General features: G+C 43.2%; 1 protein-coding gene across 1 annotated transcript in view; it reads right to left on the reverse strand.

The window, feature by feature from the left end:
• The window catches only part of LOC137320664 (ADAMTS-like protein 1), a 613,156-nt gene that overhangs the window by 291,239 nt on the left and 301,307 nt on the right, over positions 1-20,610 (reverse strand). The window contains exons 8-10 of the mRNA XM_067982343.1: positions 17,001-17,158; positions 14,895-15,006; positions 1,067-1,205 (exon numbers count right to left, since the gene is read on the reverse strand). Coding sequence (XP_067838444.1) covers positions 1,067-1,205; positions 14,895-15,006; positions 17,001-17,158 — 409 coding nt within the window. The remainder of the gene's footprint in view (positions 1-1,066; positions 1,206-14,894; positions 15,007-17,000; positions 17,159-20,610) is intronic.

A 20,610-nucleotide genomic window follows, 5' to 3' on the forward strand; every position in this document is an offset into this window, starting at 1 on the left:
CAAATGCTTTCTAACTGTTCTTTCTCTTGGTGAAAATATATTGAAATGTTCACCTTATTTCCTTACAAAATAAACCGCTTATCATAAATTGCAGTGCATAAGCATGATTTATTCCTAGATTTTGGAAGCTTTACTTTTAGTTTCTATTCAGCACGAACCCAAAGCCCCTAATTGGCAAACTCGCTCAGAGAAGCCATAGGAAGGCTGGTGCAGAAAATGGAGAAATGTCACATTGGTGTAGTAGAGGATGCTCTTCCCTCAGAGATTGGGGCTGAGGGATATCATTTGACTACAATAAGAGGGATCTTTACTCACCACCGGCTGTGATTTTGCTGACGTGGATTGCTTGATGCTGACACTGAAATGGAAAGTAATCTATTCTCCAGCATTCACATTCTTGTTGATGCACAGAAATTACAAAAATAAACAAAATTAAGTGAAAAATAAGAAAATATTAAGCAGAACTGAAACACTGACTTGGCTCAAAAAGGGTTCATACCAAGCAGCGTCACATTGCACATGCTCATCCTGGACTTAGAACACGTTAACTCCTCACAATCTTACAAAGTGTTTCTTTTCTGACTATTCTCCGATAATAAAATCTGAAGTCTGATAGTAGAGGAGCAAATGATATGCCAACTGTGTGAAGTACTGTCAAATAGCCAGGCCCTATAAAGGATCCTTGTCAAATTCGTGCAGCACAATCCCAAGCCTGAAATAAACCTGACTCAGTGATGTCTTTTACTAAAACCATTGTTTGTTCTGCCAACAATATCAAATGAGATTATTCTGCATAAAAAAACAATGAGGGGAACTAATTATGAAACTAAATCCTGCTGTAATTTTAATCTGTTACAAATGAACCAGCAAAAACAGGAAAAGATTTGTGATTTTTGGCTCATTCTTTTATCTCTCTATAAATTTTTAAAAGTTTATTTGTAAGCTGGGAGTGTACACAGAAACACATCTGACACTTGTGCAGAAGTTGTGAATCAGTGTGACCACAGTGTAAATATTTTGGTTGTTATGGGTGTTGTGGCAATGGATGTGGGTGAGTTACACTGACCTGGCTAGGCAGGGATCCATGCTGCACTCCTGCAGTTTGGGTTTGGGCTTGATGTTTTCAGGATAGTAGTGACAATACTGGTCGGCTACCACACGCCCACTTCGCAGATCATAGCATTCAGCTGACGTCAGTTGGTACCCTGGCATGCAGCAAAAGGAAAGTAAGTCAAAACAACCCACCATCATAGACATTACAACTTACTTTTTTTCTTCAATTACATCCACCTCTTCTGGAAAGATGCTACATTACAGTATTTGGATATGCATACATATAGGCATACACGAATATATACTTAGAAATTCCTCCAGGGATTTTTGACTCATTCCTTTGAGTCTTCCTGTGTTCTGGGTTTTAATTTAATTGAAGCTTCAGCTGCCTAGGCCTAAGTTCTGGAATTTCCTTCCTAAACCTCTCGGCCACTCCGCATCTCTATCCTCGTTAATACCTACCTCTTTGACCAAGCTTTTGGTCATCTGTCCTAATGACTCCTTCTTTGGCTCGGTGTCAATTTTTGTTTACATCGAGTCTACTGCACAGAAACAAACCATTCGGCCCAACTGGTCTTTGCCAGTGTTTATGCTCCACACGAGCCTCCTCCCTCCCTACTTCATCTAACCCTATCAGCATATCCTTCTATTCCTTTCTCCCTCATGTGCTTATCTAGCTTCCCCTTAAATGCATCTATATTATTTGCCTCAACTACTCCTTGTGGTAACAAGTTCACATTCTAACCAAGCTTTGGGTAAAGAAGTTTTTCCTAATTTCCTATTGGATTTATTAGTGACTTATATTTATGGCCCCTGGTTCTGGATTCCCCCACAGGTGGAAACACTTTCTCTATGTCCACTCTATCAAACCCTTTCATTATCTTAAAGACCTCTATCAGGTCACCCCTCAGCCTTCTCTTTTCTGGAGAAAAGAGCCCCAGCCTGTTCAGCCTTTCCTGATAAGGATATCCTCTCAGTTCTGGTATCATCCTTATTTGCATCTTCTCCAATGCCTCTGTATCCTTATCATAATATGGAGACCAGAACCGTGTACAATACTCCAAAGTGTGGTCTAACCAAGGTTCTATGCAACTTTATCATAACTTCTCTGCTTTTCAATTTTATCCCACTAGAAATGAACCCCAGTGCTTGGTTTGCTTTTTTTATGACCTTATTAACCTGCATCGTTACTTTTAGTGATTTGTATATCTGTACCCCGAGATCCCTCAGCTGCTCTGTCCCATTTAGACACTTATTCTCCAAGCAGTATGTGGCCTCCTTATTCTTCCAACCAAAATGCACCACTTCACACTTATCCATATTGAAATTCATTTGCCAGTTACATGCCCATTCTGCAAGTTTATTAATGGCTTCTTGCATTTTGACACATTCTTCCTTTGTACTAACTGCACCCCCAACTTGGTGTGGTCTGCAAATTTTGAAATTGTACTTCCGATTCCAAGTCGTTAATGTAAATTGTGAACAACAGTTGTCCCAGCACCGATCCCTGTGGTACACCACTTCCCACCTTTTGCCAGTCTGAGTAGCTACCATTAACCCCTACGGTCTGTTTTCTGTTATGTAGCTAACTTGCTATCTATTCTGCTACCTGTCCCCTGGCTCCACACACTCTGACCTCAGTCATGAGTCTACAATGCAGTACCTTATTGAAGGCTTTTTGAAAATCCAAATGTGTTACATCTACTACACTACCCTTGTCTACTCCTTCTGTTACTTCTTCAAAGAATTCAATAAGGTTGGTCAAGCATGACTTTCCCTTCTGAAATCCGTGCTGACTATTCTTTATTATAATTTTGTTTTCTAGATGTTTTTCTATTACATAATTGAGTAAAGATTCCATTATCTTTCCTGCCACCGATATTAAGCTAACAGGTATATAGTTCCCTGGAATTGTTCTATCTCCCTTTTTAAATATAGGAATAACATCAGTTTGTCTGATTGCGCTCCTGTGAAACGCCTTGGACTGTTTTACTATGTTAAAGGTGCTATATAAATATAACTTGTTGTTGTAGGGAGTCGAAACATTCTTGGAAGAATTTCCACAGAGTACAGTAAACAAGACAGAAACATTCTTACCAAGTATCAAAGAACACTCTTTCAAATTCTACATTTTTTGAGTAAATAATCAGTTAAGTAAGAGAAAAAGAATTCTCGGTAGACTAAATGTTCTCACCATTAGAATTGTCCTGAGAATCATCTTACTGTTTTAATTTTTCTGTGTATGCCCCAACTTCTCTGTATTTTCTTTTTAGGAGCTCACTTTGATAAACTATTTGTTTGTATTACTTTGTTTCAAACACCTGCTAATTTTCCAAAAAGGAAAATGAGTTTAAAGCTGAAAATATAACTCAAAAGGAAATCTTCACTATTCATCTGTAAGTGAAGATTGTCCTTAACAAATAAGGATTATCTGCTCAAATGCAGAGAGTTTCTGAATATCGTCCAATAAAGCAGCCTATCCAGGCATTTGATGAATATTTCACTGTAGAAACATTCAAAAAATTTGTTTAGCTTTTATTATGGAACTTATTGTATGTCTTTTATAAGATCTGATTGGATCCACGAGCTGCAGTAAATCCATTTATATGTGTTGGTATAGTGGAGCTCACATATAATAAATTTGGATTCACTGAAATTCAGCATGTTAAAAAACATTCCTTTTTTTATTCATTTACAATTTTCCTGACTCCTGGTAGTGACATTACTACCTGCTTGAATCAGAGCACTTTGTTTCTCACTGTTTGGCCAATGAAATGCAATGGAATGTGTCACACAGTCTGATGTGACCTTTTGGCTCCGGCCGAATTTATTCTTTGCACACTGATTCTATCCCTTAATTATACAAAATTAAAAGCATTCATTCCTGCTCTGCTGCAGAAAATAGTCTCAGAATTGGCTTTTTTTTCCTGAATTATGCAATCACTTTGTAGTCATCATGCTCTCAACCTGATCAGAGTGCAGGACTTGCTTTCGATTGCAATCTCTGCGTTACTCTGTCAATCATGTCAGGAATACAACAATTTAAAGTTAAGCTGAGTGCTTACTGTAATTTTTAGTTTATATTCATTCTTGGGATATGGGAGTTGCTGGCAAGGCCGGCATTTATTGCCCATTCCTAGTTGCCCGTTGAGAAGGTGGTGGTGAGCTGCCTTCTTGAACCACTGCAGTCCATGTGGTGAAGGTGCTTCCACAATACAGTTAGGTCAGGAGTTCCAGGATTTTGACCCAGTGATAATGACAGAATGGGGATAAATGTCCAAGTCAAGATGGTGCTCCCATGCATCTGCTGCCCTTGTCCTTCTAGACGGTGGAGGTCGTGGGTTTGGGAGGTTCTGCTGAACAAACCTTGCAGCATTGCTACCGTGCATACTGTAGATGAGGTGCTGATCAAATGAACTGCTTTGTCCTGGATGGTGGCGAGCTTCTTGAGTGCTGTTGCAAGTGGAGAGTATATCATCGCATTCCTGACTTGTGCCTTGTAGGAGGTAGACTTATTGCCCATCCCTAGTTGCCCCTTGAGAAAGTGGTGGTGGGCCTTCTTCTTGAACCACTTGTCAATGTTTTGTACTTGCTCAATCAAAATCCCTCATAATTTTGAATACCTCTATCAGGTCTCCTCTTAACCTTCGCTGCTCTAAGAAGAACAACCCCAGCTTCTAAAATCTCTCCACATAATTGAAGTCCCTCATCTCTAGTATCATCCTGGTAAACCTCCTCTGCACCCTCTTCAAGGCTTTCACATCCTTCCTAAAGTGTGATGCCAAGAGTTGCACACAATACTCCAGCTGAGGCCTAACCGGTGATTTTATAAAGGTTTAGCATGACTTCCTTGTTTTTGTACCCTATGACTCTATTCACAAAGCCAAGTGTCCCATACACTTTCTTAACACCTTATCAACTTGTCCTGACACCTTCAAAGATTTGTGAATATGCACCCTCAGGTCCGTCTGCTCTTGCACCCCCCTCAAAATAATACCATTTAAATTAGACTGTCTCTCCATGTTGTTCCTCCCAAAGTGCATCACTTCACATTTCTCTGCATGAAATTGCATCTGTCATGTGTCTGCCCATTTCACCATTCTGTCTATGTCCTCCTGAAGTCTGCTACTATCCTCCTCACTATTTACTACGTTGCCAAATTTTGCACCATCCGCAAACTTCAAAATTGTACTCCCCGTACCCAAGTCCAGGTTATTTATATATAAGAAAACCATTAGTCCTATTACCGACCCCTGGGAGATCCCACTGCATACTTCTCTCCAGTCAGAAAAACATCTGTTCTCCACTACTCTCTGCCAATTATGTACCCAAATTACCACCATCCCTTTAATCCCATGTGCTTCTATTTTCCAAATAAGTCGCTTTGTCAATTGTCGTTTGAAAGCCTATAAATACAACATCTATTACACTACCCTCATCAGCCCTCTCTGTTACTTCATCAAAGAACTCAACCGGGTTAGTCAGACACGATTTGTCTTTAATAAATCTGTGCTGGCTGTCCCAATTAACCCAGGCTTCTCTAAGTGAGAATTAATTTTGTCCTTGACAATGGTCTCTAGTAGTTTTCCCACCACTGACATTAGACTAACTGGCCTGTAGTTACCAGGTTTATCCCTCTCCCCATTTTTGAATAGGGGTATAACATTTGCAATCCTCCAGTCCTCTGGCAGCACCCCAATAGCCAAGGAGGATTGAAAGATTGAGGTCAGAGCTTCTGCAATTTCCACCCTTGCTTCCCTCAGCAACCGAGGATCCATCCCATCTGGACCGGGTGACTTGTTAACTTTGAGCGGTGCCAACCTATTTAGCACCTTCTTTCTACCTGTTTTCATCCTATCCAATATCTCTCCTGCCTCCTCCTCTACTGCGACATTAATTTCATCCTCCTCTTTTGTGAAGACCGATGCAAAGTCCTCATTCAGTACCTCAGTCATAAGAACATAAGAAATAGGAACAGGAGTAGGCCAATCGGCCCCTCGAGCCTGCTCCGCCATTCAATAAGATCATGGCTGATCTGATCCTCATCTCAGTTTTGAAAGAGCAGCCCCTTATTCTAAGATTATGCCCCCTAGTTCTAGTTTCACCCATCCTTGGGAACATCCTTACCGCATCCACCCGATCAAGCCCCTTCACAATCTTATATGTTTCAATAAGATCGCCTCTCATTCTTCTGAACTCCAATGAGTGGAGTCCCAATCTACTCAACCTCTCCTCATATGTCCGCCCCCTCATCTCCTGGATTAACCGAGTGAACCTTCTTTGTACTGCCTCGAGAGCAAGTATGTCTTTTCTTAAGTATGGACACCAAAACTGTATGCAGTATTCCAGGTGCGGTCTCACCAATACCTTATATAACTGCAGCAATACCTCCCTGTTTTTATATTCTATCCCCCTGGCAATAAAAGCCAACATTCCATAGGCCTTCTTGATCACCTGCTGCACCAGGACACCCAGATCCCTTTGTACTGCAGTACTTTCCAGTTGCTCGCCATTAAGATAATAACTTGCTCTCTGATTTTTCCTGCCAAAGTGCATAACCTCACATTTTCCAATATTGTATTGCATCTGCCAAATCTCCGCCCACTCACCCAGCCTGTCTATATCCCCTTGTAGGTTTTTTATGTCCTCCTCACTCTCCACTTTCCCTCCCATCTTTGTATCATCTGCAAACTTTGATATGTTACACTCGGTCCCCTCCTCCAAATCGTTAATATAGATTGTAAAGAGTTGGGGACCCAGCACCGACCCCTGCGGAACACCACTGGCTACTGGTTGCCAGTCCGAGAATGAACCATTTATCCCAACTCTCTGCTTCCTGTTAAATAACCAATCCTCCACCCATGCCAGAATATTACCCCCAATCCAGTGATTCTTTATCTTGAGCAATAATCTTTTATGTGGCACCTTGTCGAATGCCTTCTGGAAGTCTAAATACACTACGTCCACTGGTTCCCCTTTATCCACCCTGTTTGTTATGTCCTCAAAGAACTCAAGCAAATTTGTCAGACATGACTTCCCCTTCGTAAAGCCATGCTGACTTTGTCCTATTAAATTATGTTTATCCAAATGTTCCGCTACTGTCTCCTTAATAATAGACTCCAAAATTTTACCCACCACAGATGTTAGGCTAACTGGTCTATAATTTCCAGCCTTCTGCCTACTACCCTTTTTAAATAAGGGTGTTACATTAGCAGTTTTCCAATCTGCCGGGACCTTTGCCGAGTCCAGAGAATTTTGGAAAATTATTACCAAAGCATTCACAATCCCTACTGCCACTTCCCTCAAGACCCTAGGATGTAAGCCATCAGGTCCAGGGGATTTATTCGCCTTGAGTCCCATTAATTTACTGAGTACCAATTCCTTAGTGATTTTAATCATATTTAGCTCCTCCCCTCTTAGAGCCCCCTGTTTGTCCAGTGTTGGGATATTCTTAGTGTCCTCTACCGTAAAGACTGAAACAAAATATTTGTTCAGCATTTTTGCCATCTCCAAGTTTCCCACCATTAATTTCCCGGTCTCATCCTCTAAGGGACCTACGTTTGCCTTAGCCACCCTTTTTCTTTTTATATAACTGTAGAAACTCTTGCTATCTGTTTTTATATTTTTTGCTAATTTATTTTCATAATCTATCTTCCCTTTCTTAATCAATCCTTTAGTTACTTTTTGCTGTCTTTTGAAGACTTCCCAATCTTCTATCCTCCCACTAAGTTTGGCCACCTTATATGTCCTTGTTTTTAGTCGGATACTATCCTTAATTTCTTTACTTAGCCACGGATGGCTGTTATTTCTTTTACACCCTTTTTTCCTCAGTGGAATATATATTTTTTGAAAGTTGTAAAATAACTCCTTGAATGAACACCACTGCTCATGTACCGCCTTACCCTTTAATCTATTTTCCCAGTCCACTTTAATCAATTCCGCTCTCATACCATCATTGTCTCCTTTATTCAAGCTCAGTACGCTTGTTTGAGAACCAACCTTCTCACCCTCTAATTGGATATGGAATGTAACCATGTTATGGTCACTCATTCCAAGGGGATCCTTAACTAGGACATTATTAATTAATCCTGTCTCATTACACAGGACCAGGTCCAAGGTTGCTTGCCCCCTTGTAGGATCAGTTACATACTGCTCAAGAAATCCATCCCTAATACACTCAATAAACTCTTCCTCAAGGCTGCCCTGCCCAATTTGATTTGTCCAGTTGATATGATAGTTAAAATCCCCCATAATTATAGCTGTTCCCTTATTACATGCCCCGACTATTTCCTGATTAATACTTCTTCCAGCAGAGTTGCAACTATTAGGAGGCCTATATACTACGCCCACTAGTGTTTTTTTCCTCTTATTATTCCTTATCTCTACCCAAACTGTTTCATTATCCTGATCCTTTGTCCCAATATCTTTTCGCTGTATTACAGTGATTCCTTCCCTTATTAACATAGCCACCCCACCTCCCCTTCCTTCCTGCCTGTCCTTCCTGATTGTTAAATACCCTGGCATATTTAATTCCCAGTCGTTGTCACCCTGCAGCCATGTTTCAGTAATGGCCACAAGATCATACCCATACGTAGTTATATGTGCCGTTAACTCGTCCATTTTGTTACGAATGCTACGTGCATTCAGATAAAGAACTTTCAAATATGTTTTGTGACACTTAGTTCCTGCTTTTTCCTTTTTTAACACTTTACCTTTTACTCCATACCTTCTGTCCCTTCCTGACACGCTTTCCTCTGTCTCCCTGCTCAGGTTCCCAACCCCCTGCCACAGCTTTGCTGCTGGGTTAATCACCTTACACTTTCTAGTTTTTATTTTATCTGTCGTGCCTAAAGTACACTTTCTTTCCGCTGCTCTACGCTTTTCCCTCTCACTTGTTCTTGAACAACTGTTTGTCCTATTTGTATTGTAGATTTCCCCTGGGTCTTCCCCTCTCTTGCTGCTCTCAATTTTATTCGCTTCTGACTCCCCGCTCAGGTTCCCATCCCCCTGCCATTCTAGTTTAAACCTTCCCCAACAGCACTAGCAAACACCCCCACGAGGACATTGGTCCCCGTCCTGCTCGGGTGTAACCCGTCACGCTTGTACAGGTCCCACCTTCCCCAGAACCGGTCCCAATGTCCCAGGAATCTAAATCCCTCCCTCCTACACCATCCCTGCAGCCACGCATTCATCCTGTCTATTCTCCTGTTCCTATACTCACTGGCACATGGCACCGGTAGTCATCCTGAGATCACTACCTTTGAAATCCTGCTTTTTAATTTATCTCCTAACTCCTTAAATTCGCCTTGCAGGACCTCATCCCTTTTTTTACCTATGTCGTTGGTACCAATATGGACCACGACTACTGGCTGTTCACCCTCCCCCTCCAGAATGCCCTGCAGCCGCTCCGTGACATCCTTGACCCTAGCACCAGGGAGGCAACATACCATCCTGGAGTCACGTTTGCGGTCGCAGAAACGCCTATCTGTTCCCCTTACAATCGAATCCCCTGTCACTATAGCCCTGCCACTCTTCTTCCTCCCCTCCTGTGCAGCAGAGCCACCCGTGATGCCCCGAACCTGGCTCTTGCTGCATTCCGCTGATAAGCCATCTCCCCCAACAGTATCTAAAGCAGAATATCTGTTTGAGAGGGAGATGGCCCCAGGGGACTCCTGCTCTACCTGCCTAGTCCATTTACTCTGCCTGGAGGTCACCCATTTCCTTTCTGCCTGCGTAATCTTTACCTGCGGTGTGACCACCTCACTGAACATGCTACCCACGATAGTCTCAGCATCGCGGATGCTCCACAGCGAATCCACCCGCAGCTCCAGCTCCGAATGACGGTTAGCCAGTAGCTGCACCTGGACACACTTCCTGCACACATGGTCACCAGGGACACTGGTAGTGTCCATGACTTCCCACATAGTGCAGGAGGAGTCATGCCCTCTGCTTTTACAAGAAGATTTCCTTTTTTGTCCCTAATCGGCTCCACCATTCCTTTAACTATCCTTTTACTTTATCTATGTTTATAAAAGATTTTTGGGTTCCCTTTTATGTTACCCGTTAATCTTTTCTCATACGCTCGCTTTGCCCTTCTTATTTCCTTTTTCAATTTCCCCCTGCACTCTCTGTATTCTGTCTGGTTTTCTACTGTATTCTGTACCTGACATATGTCATAAACCTCCTTTTTCTGTTTTATTTTAACCTCTATTTCCTTTGTCATCCAGGGACCTCTAGCTTTGGATGCCCCATTTTTCCTTCTTATGGCCATATGCTTGGTTTGTACCCAAACTATCTCCACCTTGAAGGCCTATCTTTGCTCATTTCCTGTTTTCTTGGCCAATCTTTGTTTCCAGTCCACCTGTGCTCGATCCCTTCTCAAATCACTGAAATTAGTTCTCTTCCAGTTGGCAATTTTCACTGTTGATTTTTATTTGTCCCGTTCTGTAACTATTTTAAACCTAATGATATTATGATTACTATTACCCAGATATTCTCCCACTGAAACAAACTCCACTTGCCCTACTTCATTCCCCAGAACTAGTTCCAGCACTGCTCCCTTCCTCTTTGGGCTGGAAAGATGCTGATTAAGAAAGTTCTCCTGTACACGTTTAGGAATTCTTCACCCTCCTTGCCCTTTACACTGTTCCCCTCTACCCCCAGTCTATATTAGAGTAATTGAAGTCCCCTACAATTTACTGCTCTATTATTTTTACATTTCTCTGGAATTTGCCTGCAGATTTGCTCCTCTATCTCCTTCTCACTATTTGGGGGTCAATAGTAAACACCCAGCAATGTCCTTAACTCTAACCAAATAGATTCAGTCTTTGAACTCTCGAGTAAATCATCCCTCTGTAGAACTGTAATATTATTCTTGGTCAATACTGCTGCCACCCCCCCTTTGTTTTTTCCTTCCCTATCCCTCCTGAATACATTGTAGCCAGAAACGATTAGTTCCCATTCCTGCCCATGTTTAAGCCAGGACTCCATTGTAGCCACTATATCATAAACGCATGTGGCAGCTTGCGCCTGCAGCTCGTCAACCTTTTTCTGTAACATTGTCGGTCAGATTCTAGTGTTGTAGTTGTACTGGGACAGCTTGGCTACAGGCACAGCTAGTTCGGAGCACAGGTCTTCAGCACTACAAAGGGGATGTTGTTGGGGCCCATGCACTTTGCTGTGTCCAGTACACTCAGCCGGTTCTTGATGTCATGTGCAGAAAATGAAATTGGCTGAAGATTGGCATCGGTGATGGTGGGACCTCAGGAGGAGGCCGAGAAGGAGCATCCACTCTGGCTGAAGATGGCTACAAACATTTGAGCCTTGTCTTTTGCACTCATGTGCTGGGCTCTGCCATCATTGAGAATGGTGATGTTTATGGAGCCTTCCCCTCCCACTAGTTGCTTAATTGTACACCACCATTGCCAGCTGGATGTGACAGGGCTGCAAAGCTGTGTCCTGATCTTTTGGTTGTGGGATCACTTAGCTCTGTCTATAGCATGTTGCTTCCGCTGTTTAGCATGCCTGTAATTCCTGTGTTGTATCTTCACCAGGTTGGCACTTCATTTTCAAGAATGCATGGTGCTGCTCCCGGCATGCTCTTCTACACTCCTCGCTGAACCAGAGTTGGTCATCTGGCCTGATAGTGATGGAAGAATGAGGGATATTCTGGGCCAAAAAGATTACATATTGTGTTGATATAGAATTCTGCTGCTACTGATGTCTGACAGTGCCTCATGGATGCCCAGTCTTATGCTGCTAGATCTGTTCTTAATCGATCCCACTTAGCCCGGTGGTAGTGCCACACGACACGATGGACGGTGCCCTCAGTGTTAACATAAGAACATAAGAAATAGGAGCAGGAGTAGGCCAATCGGCCGTTCGAGCCTGCTCCGCCATTCAATAAGATCATGGCTGATCTGATCCTAACCTCAAATCTAAATTCATGTCCAATTTCCTGCCCGCTCCCCGTAACCCCTAATTCCCTTTACTTCTAGGAAACTGTCTATTTCTGTTTTAAATTTATTTAATGATGTAGCTTCCACAGCTTCCTGGGGCAGCAAATTCCACAGACCCACTACCCTCTGAGTGAAGAAGTTTCTCCTCATCTCAGTTTTGAAAGAGCAGCCCCTTATTCTAAGATTATGGCCCCTAGTTCTAGTTTCACCCATCCTTGGGAACATCCTCACCGCATCCACCCGATCAAGCCCCTTCACAATCTTATATGTTTCAATAAGATCGCCTCTCATTCGTCTGAACTCCAATGAGTAGAGTCCCAATCTACTCAACCTCTCCTCATATGTCCGCCCCCTCATCCCCAGGATTAACCGAGTGAACCTTCTTTGTACTGCCTCGAGAGCAAGTATGTCTTTTCTTAAGTATGGAGACCAAAACTGTATGCAGTATTCCAGGTGCAGTCTCACCAATACCTTATACAACTGCAGCAATACCTCTCTGTTTTTATATTCTATCCCCCTAGCAATAAAAGCCAACATTCCGTTGGCCTTCTTGATCACCTGCTGCACCTGCATACTAACTTTTTGATTTTCTTGCACTAGGACCCCCAGATCCCTTTGTACTGCAGTACTTTCCAGTTTCTTGCCATTAAGATAATAACTTGCTCTCTGATTTTTCCTGCCAAAGTGCATAACCTCACATTTTCCAATATTGTATTGCATCTGCCAAATCTCCGCCCACTCACCCAGCCTGTCTATATCCCCTTGTAGGTTTTTTATGTCCTCCTCACTCTCTACTTTCCCTCCCATCTTTGTATCATCTGCAACCTTTGATATGTTACACTCGGTCCCCTCCTCCAAATCGTTAATATAGATAAATGTTCCTGCAATTTATTAATTAACAATTAAACTTCCCAACAATGCAAATTCCTCCATGCAGCATTTCTTTTTGACGAAGTATTGGTTACAATGATACCTTTTAATGAACACAGTCCTATTTTTCTTTGGAGTCTTGCAGAGCACCAGTCTCCAACTTAAAAAAGTTGGCAATGACAACAACTACTTGCATTTATATATACCGTTAACGTATAAAACCATCCCAAGGTACTTCACAACGGTGAAATCAGAAAAGTGGACACCGAGTCAAAAGAGGTTTTAGGAAACTTGGTTAAAGAGGTAGCTTTAAGGAAGGACTTAAAGGAAGAATGGGAGGTAGAGGCGGGAGGGAATTCCAGAGCCTGAGGCTTAGGCAGCTGAAGGCAATGCCACCAATGGTGGGGCGAATGGGGGTTCGCAAGAGGCCAGAATCAGTGGCAAGGAGAGTTTTGGTGGGGGGGGGGGGGGGAGGGTTTGTTGAGGTTACAGAGATAGGGAGGGGCAAGGCCATGAAAGGATTTAAACACGAGGATGAGAATTTTACATTTGAATCGTTGGGGAACCAGCGGCCAAATGTAGGTCAGCAAGGTCAGAAGTGACGTGAGTGAGACTAAGTACAGGATAGAACATGGGTTAAGGCAAGCAATGTTAGAGGTGGAAGTAGGCATTCTTTGCGATGGAGAGGATATGGGGTCAGAAGCTCAACTCGGCGGTGAGGGTACAGAGTTTGTGGCGGGGCCGCAGTCTTCAGTCTTCCCAATGTTTAACTGGATGAAATTGCAGCTCATCCAACACTGGATATTGAACCAGCGCACATTAACAATGCAAGTTGTTGCCCTCTTTGGCAAACACTGGGAGCTCACTGTACAATATTGCCTCTCAGCAACATTATCTGCAAACATGGTGTTCCCTTCCATATGTATACTGAAGACTTCCAACTATACCTCTCAACTCCACAATTAAGATGGAACTGGGTCTCCACAAGGACTGTGCAGCGGTCACTCCTACTAATGGACAGATGCTTCTGCGACAGGTGAGGACAAGGTGGCAAGGTCACGTAGGTTATTCCCTCGTGTTGATTCTCACCACCTTCAGGACTCGGCCAGCTCGGTCAGTGGTGATGCTACTGAGCTACTCTTGGTGATGGACATTGAAGTCCCCCACCCCAAGTATATTCTGTGCCCTTGATACCCTCAGTGCTTCTTCCAAGTGGTGCTCAACATGGAGGATTACTGATTCATCAGCTGAGGGAGGGCGGTAGGTGGTAATCAGCAGGAGGTTTCCTTGCCCATGTTTGACCTGATGCCATGAGACTTCATGGGGTCCAGAGTCAATGTTGAGGACTCCCAGGGCCACTCCTTCCTGACTGTATAGCACTGTACCGCCACGTCTGGTGGGTCAGTCCTGCTGGTGAGTATGACTATGTCAGGCTGTTGCTTGACTAGCCTGTGGGGCAGCTTTGCCATGTTTGGCCCCAGTCCCCATACCCCAGATGTTACTGAGGAGGACTTTGCAGAGTCGACTGGGCTGGTTATGGCTTCACCGTGTCCTCATTCGATACCTAGGTCGCAGCCGAATGGTCTGAACAAGAATTTGCTGCATTCTTAATTTAATCCGTTTGTCAGTTAGTATTTTTGGTTGGAGGTATTCCGAATCTTCTCCTCCCTCAGTGACCTAGTGGAAACTGAAAATTCACTTGGGAGACTGTCAGGGTGGCAAAGGGTGGTCTTTTGCCACCGAGGCAGCCTATGAAATGGTATTTCTGCTATTAATAAAACATACACAAATTTGGTATCTGAAACATTCAGAGAAATTGCTAGCACTCAGTCAATAATATTACTAATATTGGGATAATGCCTCAGTTACAGTAGTGGACAGCAAAATTTGTTCCAACACGATAAACGTTCATACAATGACATTACCGACAGTAACTTCTATTCTATTACGAGCTATTTAAATTAATTGAGATGGAGCTGTTTCAGTAAATGAAAATGACTTAATGGCTATTACCTCCACCACAAGAGACAGAACAAGGAAAGAAATCCGTTTCCCTCCACTGATGTATGATGGGCTGGTAAAAGAAAAACTGGACGGTACTTTCTGCTGAACCCACATTTTGTATCTGGAAAAAAACAGCAATTATTCTGCTAGCACTTTAGAAAAGTGATTCATGTGATCTCCTCAGTCACCAAATGTAATTACAATAAATACTAAACGGTGTGAGGCCTAGATATCCCATAACAAGTATAACTCTTTCTTGCTGCTGTTTTTTGTCATTTTATGTTAATATACTATGACTGAACAGTACATCATGGTGGGGACAATAGCTGAACAATATACCAGAACGGTATCATTTCGAGGCAATAGAAGAACATGACGCAAAAGGAAAAGCAGAGGTTGTATATTTTATCAAGTACAAAAGCTGGCTTGAATAGTGTGTTGTCAGGTTGTAACACAATCTTGGGGTTCAGATGACTTTCTAAACCATGGTATTATGTGAACTTTACAATTGTGCTCCAGTTACTCCAACTAACTATTATTCAATTAGTGGTTATGGGTACAGAATGCTGTACTTGTAGCAGTTCTGGATCAGAATATCCAAGAGATTTATGGAAATTCAATAATTCATTTACCCTCCTTGGAGCATGTGAAATCTGTTACTTTTTGAAATGATACATTTTTGATCATGAGAATCACCTTCCCAAAATATCTCTCAGGAACACAGTTTTAAAATTTGAAAATATATGACCCTCACCTCCCTGAATAAACAAAAACTCCACACGATTACAACAAATATTGTGGCTAGCCTGTTAGTGGCTCGCGCTATCTCATTGTTCTGCTTGTGTGTCACTGCTGCTAATTCTATCTTTGCGTTTCAATACAGCTCGGATCCAGCACCAGTACTTCTGTTACTTAGATTACTTTTTGCACATTTCTTCTCCTCACTCCAACACGCACACTTGCAGCAGAAATAAGATAGCGAGAATCATTGTATCAGGAAATTCTGTCCTCATTTGCTGAGAGTACAATGTTGGCCAAAATAAAATGCTGAATAATCTGCAGCCACTTCTGGCCACTGGCCGTTCTATAGTTCTGGAATATTTTCACAGACCTAAGCCGCCATTAAACCTATTTCCGGTTGGGAGGGTGGGAAATGAGTCCTGGCCTGATGATACTTTGTACCTTACAGGCAGGTGACTCTCTCATGGTAAAGGAGATTACAACCCGCTCGGTTATTGTCTACTGGAAAAATTTCACTAGATGGAAAGCTCAAACTCATTACACAGGATCATGGTGGTTTTGTACATCAAACTATGCTAGGAATTAATCTCAAAAGAGCACATGGGTTTTGGAAAACTTTTACCTTAACATGGTGTGGTCTCTGTGACAGAAAGGTGGGAAGAAAAGGGTTTCCCTGCCTGAAAATGCTAAAAGGCAGCTTGCAGAATCCTTTCTTAGTAGCACAACTGAAAAAAATATTTTTTCTAATCATTTCAGCCAAAGTTGATATTTCAGACAAAAGTTATGAAATGTCAAAGCCTGTGAACTCAATCACTTCCTAGTTTGGCAAGTTATGCAAGTAACTTACCCCTCCTTTCTACAGGTTTTAGTTCAGGCAGATCCAATTCTGGCTTAAATGATGGAATTTCTGGCAGATCCAATTTTGTCGTCATTATCCTATCATTTGCCCACCCCCACTTCTACTGGAATTTAGCATAGATTTTAGTAGGGCGGAACTCCGGCATATCTAATTTATACCCCAAACTGTGACTGCCCTAACCCAGAAATATCCCACTTTTACCCCAAAAAGATTGCAGAATTTCCAGCTCTTGGTTTGTGCTGAACTGTTGAAAATAAACAGAATAGCTTAATGGAAATCACAGATTTGATTTCAAATTTCACAACTAAAATTGCAATACTGAACTGGCATGTTTTTGAAATGAAACATTAGATGCCCAGTTAACTCAGTACAGTTTTTTTTTGTTAATGTTTAAAATTTGGACACAAAGAACTAGCAGAAATTTTCATTTGACTCAACATATAAGAATGAAACATGTTTAATTTGTAACCAGTGCAACTGTTATTAGAAGCCAACAGTTAAGAAAAAGTATTTACCTTGACAGTGAAATCTGCACCAAGAGGCCCATTTGTTCTCAGTATCTCTTTCTCTGGAAATTTCTGGAACTCTATGCTGGTGTTTTCAATGCTTAAGATTCCAGGAGCACTAAGGCTGCTTTCTCCTTTGTGACCCAACAGAGTATTTGTTTCTAAATCTTGAAAATATAATTTAAGAAGTAATTTAGAACAGATTTTAGACTCACTTTCTGTGTTAAAAAGCCTTAAATGTTGTATTGTGTTCAATTCTGAGCACCACACTTTGGAAGGATGTCAAGGCCTTAAGACGGTGCAGAGGAGATTTACTAGAATCATAGAAATTTATAGCACAGAAGGAGGACATTCAGCTCATCATGTCTATGCTGGCCGAAAAAGAGCTATCCAGCCGAATCCCACTTTCCAGCTCTTGGTCCGTAGCCCTGTAGGTTACGGCACTTCAAGTGCCTATCCAAGTACTTTTTAAATGCGATGAGAGTTTCTGCCTCTACCTCCTGTTCAGGCAGTGAGTTGCAGAACCCCCCCCCCCCCCACCCTCTGGGTGAAAAAACTTCTCTTCAATTCCCTTCTAATCCTTCTACCAATTACTTTAAATCTATGTCCCCTGGTTATTGACCTCTCTGCTAAGGGAAATAGATCTTACCCATCTACTCTATCTAGGCCCCTCAAATTTAAACACCTCAATTAAATCTCCCCCTAGTCTTCTCTGTTCCAAAGAAAACAACCCCAGCCTATCCAATCTTTCCTTATAGTTAAAATTCTCCAGTCCTGGCAACATCCTCGTAAATTTCCTCTATACTCTCTCTACATAAGAACATAAGAAATAGGAGCAGGAGTAGGCCATACGGTCCCTTGAGCCTGCTCCACTATTCAATCAGATCATGGCTGATCTTCAATCTCAACTCCACTTTCCTGCCCGATCTCCATATCCCTTGATTCCCCTAGAGTCCAAAAATCTATCCATCCCAGCTTGAATACATTCAACGACTCAGCATCCAAAGCCCTCTGAGGTAGAGACTTCCAAAGATTCATAACCCTCTGCGTGAAGAAATTCCTCCTCATCTCAGTCTTGAATGGCTGACCCTTTATCCTGAGACTATGCCCCCTAGTTCTAGACTCTCTGGCCAGGGGAAATAATCTCTCAGCATATACCCTGTCAAGCCCCCTCATAATCTTATATGGTTCAATTAGATCACCTCTCTTTCTTCTAAACTCCAGAGAGTACAGGCCCATTCTACTCAACCACTCCTCATAGGACAACCCTCTCTTCCCAGGAATTGATCTAGTGAACCTTTGTTACACCACCTCTAAGGCAAGTATATCCTTCCTTAGATAACGAGAACAAAACTGTACGCAGTACTCCAGGTGAGGTCTCACTCTCTAGTGCAATCACATCGTTCCTGTAATGTGGTGACCACAACTATACAAAGTACTCAAGCTGTGGCCTGACTTGTGTTTTATACAGTTCCAGCATAACCTCCCTGCCCTTATATTCTATGCCTCAGCTAATAAAGGAAAGTATCCCATATGCCTTCTTAATCACCTTATCTATCTGTCCTGCTACCTTCAGGGATCTGTGGACATGCACTCCAAGGTCCCTCACTTCCTCTACACCTCTCAGTATCCTCCCATTTATTGTGTATTCCCTTGCCTTGTTTGCCCTCCCCAAATGCATTACCTCACACTTCTCCGGATTGAATTCCATTTGCCACTTTTCTGACCAATCCACTGATATCTTCCTGCAGTCTACAGCTTTCCTGCTCACTATCAACTACACGGCCAATTTTTGTATCATCTACAAACTTCTTAATCATGCCCCCTACATTTAAGTCTAAATCATTAATATATTCCACAAAAAGCAAGAATGGTATCAGGGATGGTATCAGTTACATGGAGAGACTAGAGAAACTGGGGTTGTTGTCCTTAGAGCAGAGAAGGTTTGGAGAAGATTTGATAGAGGTGTTCAAAATCATGAATGCTTTTAGTAGACTAAATAAGGAGAAACTGTTTCCAGTGGCAGAAGGGTCGGTAACCAGAGGACACAGATTTAAGATGATTGGCAGAAGAACCAAAAACGTGAGGAAAAAATTTTTACATAGCGAGTTGTTATGATCTGGAATGTGCTGACTGAAAGGATGCTGGAGGTAGATTCCACAGTAACTTTCAAAAGGGAATTGGATAAATACATGAAGGGAAAATATTTGCAGGGCTATGGGGAAAGAGCAGGGGAGTGGCACTAATTGGATGGCTCTTTCAAAGAGCCGGCACAGGCACGATGGGCTAAATGGCCTCCTCCTGTGCTGTATCATTCTATGGTTCTATAAATAGATCATGACTGTCCCCCATTTACCATATGGATAATTCTATTATTATATGACATGAAAAAAACAAATATTAAAGACTTCCTATTGCTATAATTCCAAATGAGCTTGTATGGCGAGTACTGCAGATCAGCTGCTTTATGGTATGTATTGCTGACACTGGACATCAGATATTGCATAGTTTGTATCAGGAACACTGGAAATCAGGGGCGGGGGGGTGGAATTCCTGATGGGAAATCCGAAGTACGGCTGGCCTGATTGACAGGTTGGTCTCAGTCAGACGGGAGAAGAGGTAGGAAGAGGATGTCAGCAAGTAACTCTTAGATGATTGGAGGGGCTATCGGGGGAGGGGGGGGGTCATTGTGGGGCTCAGTCATTGGGGGAGTCAGTCACGGGGAGGGGGGTGTCGGGGGTGGGTCTCAGTAATCGGGGGCTCAGTCATCAGGGGCTCAGTTATTGGGGGGCTTGGGGTCGGGGGTCATCGCGAGGGTCAGATATCATGAAGGGGGTTGTAGATTGTAAGGGAGAGGTCGGAGAGCGTGGGGGGGTCGGAGATCGTGAGGGTGGTCGGAGAGCGTGGGGGGGTCGGAGATAGTGAGGGTGGTCGGAGAGCGTGGGGGTGTCGGAGAGCGTGGGGGGCTGGGAGATTGCGAGGGTGGTCGGAGAGCGTGGGGGGGTCGGAGATCGCGAGGGTGGTCGGAGAGCATGGGGGGGAGGGAGATCGCGAGAGTGGTCGGAGAGCGTGGGGGGGTTGGAGATCGTGAGGGTGGTCGGAGAGCGTGGGGGGGGGTCGGAGAGCGTGGGGGGGTTGGAGAACGTGAGGGTGGTCGGAGAGCGTGGGGGGGGGTGGGACATCATGAGGGTGGTCGGAGAGCATGGGGGGAAGGGAGATCGCGAGGGTGGTCGGAGAGCGTGGGGGGGGGGTAGGTGGGGGGCGGAGATCCCGGCCCTCAGGAGTTAAAAAGAAAAAATGGAGGCCCGCAGCCTCCTTGAAAGCTTTTTGTGGCCAACCCGTCTCCTAAGAGCGGGCTGGTCGCCCACCCCTCGACCTGTCTCTGTTAAAACCAGAAATATGCAGGGTGGGGGCAGGTTTTAGATTTTAAATTTTTTTTTACTGTCTCCCCCGTCCAACCCAACCCGTTTTTCCGAGTTAAATCATGTCTCAGGTACTGTATAGCTGTATCAGGAACACTGGACATCAGGTACTATATAGTTTGTAATGAGAACACTAGAAATCAGGCACGAAGAATATAAGAAATAGGAGCAGGAATAGGCCATACGGCCCCTTGAGC

The sequence above is a fragment of the Heptranchias perlo genome, chromosome 4 (genome assembly GCF_035084215.1).
Source record: "Heptranchias perlo isolate sHepPer1 chromosome 4, sHepPer1.hap1, whole genome shotgun sequence".
NCBI classification, from domain to species: domain Eukaryota; kingdom Metazoa; phylum Chordata; class Chondrichthyes; order Hexanchiformes; family Hexanchidae; genus Heptranchias; species Heptranchias perlo.